Consider the following 8,675-nt stretch of genomic DNA (forward strand, 5'->3'; position numbering starts at 1 on the left):
AGGTGGCTCAGTGGTAGAGCGCTTGCCTTGCATGCCTGAGGCCCTGGGTTCGATTCCTCAGCACCACATAAGCAAAAAGAAAAAAGCCGGAAGTGGCTCTGTGGCTCAAGTGGTAGAGCACTAGCCTTGAGCTGAAGAGCTGAGAAACAGCGCCCAGGCCCAGAGTTCAGGCCCCATGACTGGACCCAAAAATAAAAAAAAAATAAAAAAAATAAATTTTAAAAAAGGAAAAAAAACTTTACAGTAACTTGAGGAAATATACTTAATGCATGTATATTTGACATTAAAATTACAATTTTCTTCCACTGTAATGAAAAGTTTTCCAAGTCATTTCTCTATCCTTAACATTACATACATACTCCAGGAAATGGAAACAAGGTTTTTTTTTCTTTGTTGCTGTTTTTGTTTTCTTTTCTTTTTGTCTTGTTTGTTCGTTTATCTGTCTTTGGGAGGGTAAGAGGAGGCACAGAAATGGAGGGACAAAGTGTGAACAAATGCAGCAGTGGTACTCACTAGAAAAATGAATGATACAACTTGTGGGTGGGGATGGAAGGGAAAAACTGGGAGAGAGTGAAGGAAGGGGTGACATTGTCCAAAAAGAAATTCACTCATTACCTGACACATGTAACTGTAACCCCTCTGTACATCATCTTTATAATGACAATAAAAATTGAAAAAAAAATTACATACATAATATCAAAGGTTTCCAACTATAAAAGAGACAACTCCCAATTTCATAAAGTTGTTCTGAATATTAGGAATTGATGCATATAAAATGTTTAGAACAATGCCTAGAACCTAAGAAACAAACATTGCCCACTATGAGATACAAGTGAACATGCTCAATACAAAATTCTTCTGATCCTGTAGTCAACGTGCAAACTAGCCCTCTGAAACCTTTATCTTCTTTTTTTTAACTGTATTTTCATTATCTTTAAACGTTTTACAAAGAAGTTGCCATTCAAAAAAGCAGTTTATGAATACAATGCATCTTGATCAATGTTACCCTTTCTAACATTCTTGGCTTCCCTCTCAACCTCCTCAACCCTCCCTTTTCTTAAGAAACTTTTATCTTCTAATCCTATTCTAAGATAATAGGTAGTTTCCTCTCCCACGTCCTACAGTTAGGCTGTTAGTGTCCAACTTAGTGAACACCACATTGCTCTACATTTTCTTTGTACTTTCAGTTATTTTTTATCTGATTTTCACAACTCTAGTAACTGGATAATTACTATCATCTTAGAGATGGCATAGGTGAAGATACTTGTCTGAAGAAAAACAGCCAATTATGTTTTTTCTCTTAGAGCCAGTATGCAGCTTAGATCAGGAGAAATGCTACTACTTACCATAAGTACACTGGATCTCTACCCACACTACCAACACAATCTCATTAGTAGCCATGACACTGCTAACATTCTCAACTTCTAAACTGTTGTTACTCAAATTCAAGCCATTCTAAGACTTTCATCACTTATGTCACTGAGAAAATGTCAGACCAAAAATCAAGCTCAAGGAGTATTGGGGACCTCCCACCAGTAGGAGGGATATCAAGTCAATTGGAGAGCCAGTTTACTCAATCTTTATTGCTCCACCTTAAACAAGGGTAATTAAATGAGACACTTGCTAAACCTGAAAAGCAGTAGCTTCAGCTACATTCCTCTTATTCAGAAGTCTAAAGGATATTTTCTTTTTGAGGTGATAAAAATATTCTAAAATTGATAGTACTGATGAATGTACAAATTTGTGAATATAATAAAAACACTAAGACATTTTAAATAGATGACTTGTATGGTATGTGAATTGTATCAAACTAAAGGTCAGATGAGAGACTATGATCAGTGACCTGATAAAAAAATTTTTTTTAATGTAGCAGGTGTGGTGGCTCACACCTATAATCCTAGCTACTCAGGAGACTGAGTTCTGAGGATCACAGTTGAAAGCCAGTCCAGGCAGGAAAGTCTATGAGATTCTTATCTTCAATTTATTACCAGAAAAACTGGAAGTGACCTGTGACTCAAAGTGGTAGAAGTGGTAGAGCACTAGCCTTGAGCAGAAAAGCTCAGGGACAGTGGCCACACCCTGAGCTTAAGCCCTAAAAACAACAACAACAAAAATATTTTTTAGTGTGAGCATTACTGTCAAACTTAGACAATGTCTTCACTTCCTGAATTCAACTGACATTTGTTAGAAGTTTCACTTGGCCTTATAGAGTTTAGCCTGGAAAGCTGACCTTAATTCAAGTGGGTAAATAAATGCTTTCATGATTTCAGGACTTTGTTCTTGTTATGATAATTATTCTTTCCAACAGGAATTGCATTCTCATTAGGAATGACTGAACTAAAAGAAGAACCACTCTCTGTGTCTCATGTGTTCATACTATATCACCCTTCCAAAGTTGTGAACTCAGTGAGTTGACACAAGTTGCCTATTCATGGTCCAGAGGCACACATCCTTCATCCTAGCTACCTGAGAGGCTGTGATTGGAAAGATCATAGTTCCAGCCCAGCCCAGGCATTGAAGCCCAAGAGACTGCCATCTCCATGAAGTGAAGCTGAAGGAGATGGCAAGAACCTCTCATTCCAGCAAAGTAAAGTCTATAAAGTAGGCAGATGGCAGCTCAGACACAGCTAGGAAGAAAATGGATCTCTACTCTAAAATAACCTGTGAAAAACGGGGCTAGAAGCATACATCAAGTGGTTGAATACCAGCCTATCAAATGTGAGGCCCTGAATTCAAAATTCCAGTACTTCCCCACACCAAAATAAAGAATATGCAAAATTTAAGTGAGTCTTACAAATTTTAAACAAAACAATACAGTTTTAAAGACAAACATTTCCTTCCTTTAGTTTCAATCCCATATTTGAAGTATTCTCATGTAATGTCTCCAGATGCTGCCTAATCTCCCTTTTGATCAAACATTCATAAATAAATACTAGGTTTCCACAAAAATAAGCTATAGATTATCACTCAGAAATATAGTTACTACATGTCATAACTTAAATCGGTCAATAAATGTTAAAGCTAAAATTAATAACTAGCATTCAAAAAGTTATTTTATATAAATTAAAATAAAAAATTAACTCACCGCACATTTTTCCACTTTGCCAGCATCATTAGCCCATTTTACTAAAGCTAATAATCGAACGAAGAGTTGGCGTGTTCGACTAGCAAACTGTACTATTTCTATTTTCCTATAAAATAAAACAATTCTTATTGAACCACTGTATTAGAAAGAATAATTCATAGTTTATTCCATGTGAGCTAGAAAAATCAATCTTTACAACTAGAAAAAATAATCTAAAATATCAAGTATAACATTTTGTAAGTCATCTGCATATGCCTTATATTTTATTTCAGACTAATAAATTCAATAGGATGGTTTAGCAATGAATCACATTTTTAAATTAAGTTTGTACTGTAGTAAAAATTGTTCTTAATAAAATACACTAAATTCATGGATATATGGCACTAGAGGTTAATGAGTCATAGAGGGGACCATGTGAGGAGTTATAAAATAAAACTGCAGCAGTGCACTGGTGGCTCACACCTGTAATCCTAGCTACTCAGGAGGCTGAGATCTGAGGATCTCAGCCAAGGCAGCCAAGGCAGGAAAGTCCGTGAGACTCTTATCTCCAATTAACCACCGGAAAACCAGAAATGGTGCTGTGGCTCAAGTGTAGAGGGCATGCCTTGAGCTGAAGAGCCCAGGGACAGCGCCCAGGCCCAGAGCTCAAGCCCCACAAATAGCAAAAACAAATACCTTCTTTTCTTTTGAGACATGTTCTCACTGTATAGCCCAGACTAGCCTTGACAATCCTCCTACCTCAGCTTCTCAAGGACTGAGATTATAGGCATGCAGTACCATGCCTCACTAAAGTATGAATTTCATAGCTGGCATAGTAAGTAACTAATAACTCTTTCAATAAGAGGAATTGAAATATACCTTTACCAAAGCTTGAAACTATGTTCTTTCTACAAAAGCATCCATTTCCCATCTTGCAAAACAGCAAATTTTTAAAAAGTGAATAAGTAACTTAACTGTGCAATACTTTTTCATTTAAGCCACAAGGGTCATGGCTCAAGTAGTGTACTTGTCTAGAAAGCATGAAGCACTGGGTTCAATCCCCAGTATGGCAAAAAAATAAATAAATGATGTAAGTTAGGCTGAAGAAAGCATGTTGAATACCAAAAATAAAAGGTAAAGTAATCTGGGAGATGGTGGCTCACGCCTGTAATCCTAACTACTCAGGAGGTTGAGATGTGAAGATCTCAGTTCAAAGCCAGCCAGGCAGGGCAGGAAAGTTCATTCCTATAATCCTAGCTACTCAGGAGGCTAAGATCTGAGAATTACGATTCAAAGCCAGCCCAGGCAGGAAAGTCCATGAGACTCTTATCTCCAGTTAACCACCAGAAAACCAGAAGTGGCACTGGGCTCAAGTGGTAAAGCACTAACCTTGATCAAAAAAGCTCAGGGACAGGGTGCTGAGTTCAAGCCCCATGACCACCAAAAAACAAAAACAAAAAAAGGTAACAGAAAGAGACGGAAGCAGTAGGATTGGTAGTTCAATCTTGTCCCCCAAAATTCAAAAATATCATAAGATAAAACAATTAAAATGCAAGGTAGAAAATCTATCCAATTCTATGCTATACCCACTTCTATGCTTTTTCTTTCAATACTCATCAGTTGTTTTTTGTTTGTTTGTTTTAGTCTCCTCATAAAGCTTTCAAAATTTGGCTAAAAGAACTCTCAACTTCCTGGTAGCTACACAACTGATCATTTTATCTTTCAGTGTTTACTTCAAGACGCTAGAAAAAAATATAGATAGAACCATGATAGAACTAATAACAAGACTTGGCAGAATACCAATGTCCCTCCAAGTGGAACCTAATCCAATAATTTCAGTATGACTTGTCAATGACCCACAGATCCAACCCATATCTCTGCATCTGGCTAATATCACCATGATGCAATATACCAAAGTAAGTTTTTTGCTAAAGTGCATCCTAACTGAAGCCTGAAACTTAAGCTGCTATCAAGAAAATATGAGGCTCACACACAAACAAAAAGATTTCCTTAAGATTAGCCAACAACATGATTAGTGATACTATAAAGAGAAAAATAAAGGGTACAATTACGATTCTTTGCCAATGTCTGTAAATGGTTATGAGAAAACATGCAAAGCATTAAGACTAGACACAGTAGAAATGTTTCATGTATATTAAGATCTGGCAGGCTGGGGTTATAGCTCAGTAATACAACACTACCAACACCACCCCACACACAAAGGGCAGCCACCTCAGGACTACTACTGAGCCTCAGCACTGTTGCTCTAACTCAACAATAGATTACCAAGGTGAGAAGTCTCCAGTCCTCTACCAAAGCAAGTAAGTCTGTATACTTTGTTTTACAAAATAACTCTACTAAATGAATGGTCTTCTCTGCAAACTATTGCATAACATTGTTTTCAGACATCGTATTGTTTGATACAGAAGTCCTAATGTTCCTACCTACCACAGAGAGGACAAAACAAACCTGACTTACATTTCCTTATTTTAAAACCAGCCAGTCAAACCATAACAAGTAAGTTTCAAATGTCTTTTCTACCTCTATCTTTTTGATCTATGCCTAATTCTATCAAAAAGGGAATTTGGGGGTTGGCAGTGGAATATAGTCACTAATGAATGCTATAAACCTCCTTAGTAACTTGGTATTTAAACAAAAAAAGCAACCACAAAGTGTGTGGTCAAAGATATAGTTAAGTAGCTATACTCTCATCACAATTTAAATTTAAACCTCCATCACATGATGTTTGAAATCTAAATTTATCTTATTCCTTTTGTCTATAAAAATATATTGGTGTGTTAAGTGTTAAGCCCCAAATTCCAACTAAATCAAAATTTCCTCAACTATAAAAACAACAATAGTTAGCTGGGTGCTGATGGCTCACACCTGTAATCCTAGCTACTCAGGAGGCTGAACTCTGAGGATCTTAGTTCAAAGCAAGCCTCAGCAGGATAGTCCTTGAGGATAGTCTACCAAAGAGCCAGAAGTGAGGCTGTAATCTATAGAACTCTAGCCCTGAGCAAAAAAACTGAGGACAATGCCCTGACTTTCGAGTTCAAACCTCAGAACATGCATCATAAATAAATAAATAGCAGGAGGCAAGTTTCTATTCTCTAAAGATATTAAATAGCATCATTATAACAAGGTAATCAGACAGCCAATTTTCTAAAGCCAGTATGTCCTCAATTTCATCCATTATGGGCTTTCCTTTCTACATCTTCCTATTCCTCTCCCAGACTTGACCTGGTCAAGTCTCAATAAAGATTTATAAAATAAAACATCTAGAACTGGTATCATATTCAATTATTGTCAAGGAGGAGAAGACTACATTTCTCTACACTCCTTAAGCACATAATCCTAGTTATTTTTTGGTGGCTGGGGCTAGGCTCCAAACTCAAAGACATACTATTAGTATCCACACCCCCATTGTCATAGATGGATTTATAAAGAGACAAATTAAGGTTCTGTCTGTCATACTCACCTTTCCACATCAGATTTCCTTGGCAATCTAAGAAGATAAAAAAATTGATTAAACACATATATACGTTCATCAAACTGTGATGTCTTTACTTTGACTCTATAATACCTTTAATGTTTCAGAAAAACTGAGTTAACAGCTAATACAGATTCAAGTTGCTACCAAGTCTTTGTACTTACAAATGATCAGAAATATGGCTGCAAAAGAAAAACCAAAAAGGATTTCTTTCCATTCAAAATGCTTCAAAAGGTATTACATGAACCTCAAACATTTAAAAAGCCCCAATCTTACATCAGCATGCTATATCATAGAGTAAAAAAAACATTCTTTAAGATCAAGTTGGCCACAGACGTCAGAGTAGTACTTAGGTGCCAGTTTCCCAGTATCTAATGGATACTCTGGTTCTAGGCAATAATCCCTCCATGTTTTGTTATGGTGGGTGAAACTGGAAGCTAAGCATACACTCAAGGGTTTTATAGTAATTATAATGAGGTTGCATAGTAGCTAAATGAAAGACCTGCATCACTTTAAAGCATTTTGGTTTTTAATTAAACCAGCAAGGTATTGATTTTTTTGTTAGTTCTGTAGTACTGATCTCAGACAACCAATCTCAGCTTCTTTCTTGATAAATTACCCCACCTAACACTCTTGCATGTACTGATGCTCAGAAAGAGCCTAAACTGGGGCTGGGAAGGTGGCTCAGTGATAGAGCGCTTGAATTGCATGCCTGAGGCCCTGGGTTCGATTCCCAAGCACCACTAAGCAAAAAGAAAGAAAGCCGGAAGTGGTGCTATGGCTCAAGTGATAGAGCGCTAGCCTTGAGCTGAAGAGCTGAGGGACAGGCCCCATGACCAGACCCCCCCCCAAAAAAAAGAAAGAGTCTAAACTGCCTACTGAACTACCACATTCTGTTCATCTCTACCCAGCCAACTATATACTCTTCTCCCACCCATTATGTCACAAGAACAGATGAACTGAAACCATTCTAATGTAAAAGGAGCCGGGCAACGGTAGCTCACACCTGTAATCCTAGCTACTCAGGAGGCTGAGATCTGAGTACCATGATTCAAAGCCAGCCTGGGCAGGAAAGTCTGTGAGACTCTCATCTCCAATTAACCACCAGAAAACCGGAAGTGGTGCTGTGGCTCAAGTGGTAGAGAGCTCGCCTTTAGCTGAAGAGCTGCGGGACAGTGCCCAGGCCAAGAGTTCAAGCCCCATGACTGAAAAAATAAAGGTATAAGGAGGGGAAACTATTAAAATGTGTGTCATGGTTACTTGCTATTCTCAGAGAAGACAATAGATGGAAATAGATAAAGGCTGGAAGGACCAGCAGATCACAGGGATAAAGCAGAAATTAAGGTCCTATTTTTTTTCAATCACAAATAAGGCTGAGCAACAGTGGCTCACAACTGTAATTGTAGCTTCTCAGGAGGCTGAGATCAGAGGCTCATGGTTCAAAGCCAGCCCGGGGAGGAGAGTCCATGAGATTCCATTCTCTAATTAACTACTAAAAAGCTAGAAATAAAGCTGTGGCTCAAAGTGGTATAGCACTATATTAACCTTGAGCACAAAAGCTCCAGGACAGTGCCCAGGCTCTGAGTTCAAGACCCAGGACCAGCATAAAAAACAAAAATCACAAAAAAAAATAGCCACTTGTACATTCCTCTACATGTAAACCTCCTGAGAATACTTGAAAAGGCACATCTTTTGTCCTCCAAGGGAAAGAGGAGAGGTGCAGGGATCCTAGCTAGTCACAAAGCTGAGATTTGAAGATGTAGTTCAAAGCCAGTCAAGGTAGTAAATTCCATGAGACGCTTATTTCCAATTAGCTACCAGAATAGCCAGAAATAGAGCTGTGGCTCAAATGGCAGAGCACGAGTTTTGAACACAAAAGGTCAGGACAGCCCATAATAATAAATAAAGTTCCTAAAAGCACTCTACCACTTGAGCCACAGCAGTGCTTCTGGTTTTGTTTTTCTGGTGGATAATTGGAGATAAGAGTCACACGGACTGATGGGGCTGGGAAGTTGGCTCAGTGGTAGAGCACCACATAAGCAAAAAGAAAAAAGCCGGAAGTGGCACTGTGGCTCAAGTGGTAGGGCACTAGCCTTGAGCTGAAGAGCTGAGGGACAG

At 38.2% G+C, this 8,675-nt stretch overlaps 1 protein-coding gene across 1 annotated transcript in view; it reads right to left on the reverse strand.

Moving 5' to 3' along the window:
- Med14 (mediator complex subunit 14) overlaps positions 1-8,675 on the reverse strand; it is a 108,044-nt gene that overhangs the window by 95,436 nt on the left and 3,933 nt on the right. The window contains 2 exon segments of the mRNA XM_013026762.1: positions 3,086-3,191; positions 6,546-6,572. Of these exon segments, the coding sequence (XP_012882216.1) occupies positions 3,086-3,191; positions 6,546-6,572 (133 nt within the window).

Source organism: Dipodomys ordii, unplaced genomic scaffold (assembly GCF_000151885.1).
Source record: "Dipodomys ordii isolate 6190 unplaced genomic scaffold, Dord_2.0 Scaffold96, whole genome shotgun sequence".
NCBI lineage: Eukaryota > Metazoa > Chordata > Mammalia > Rodentia > Heteromyidae > Dipodomys > Dipodomys ordii.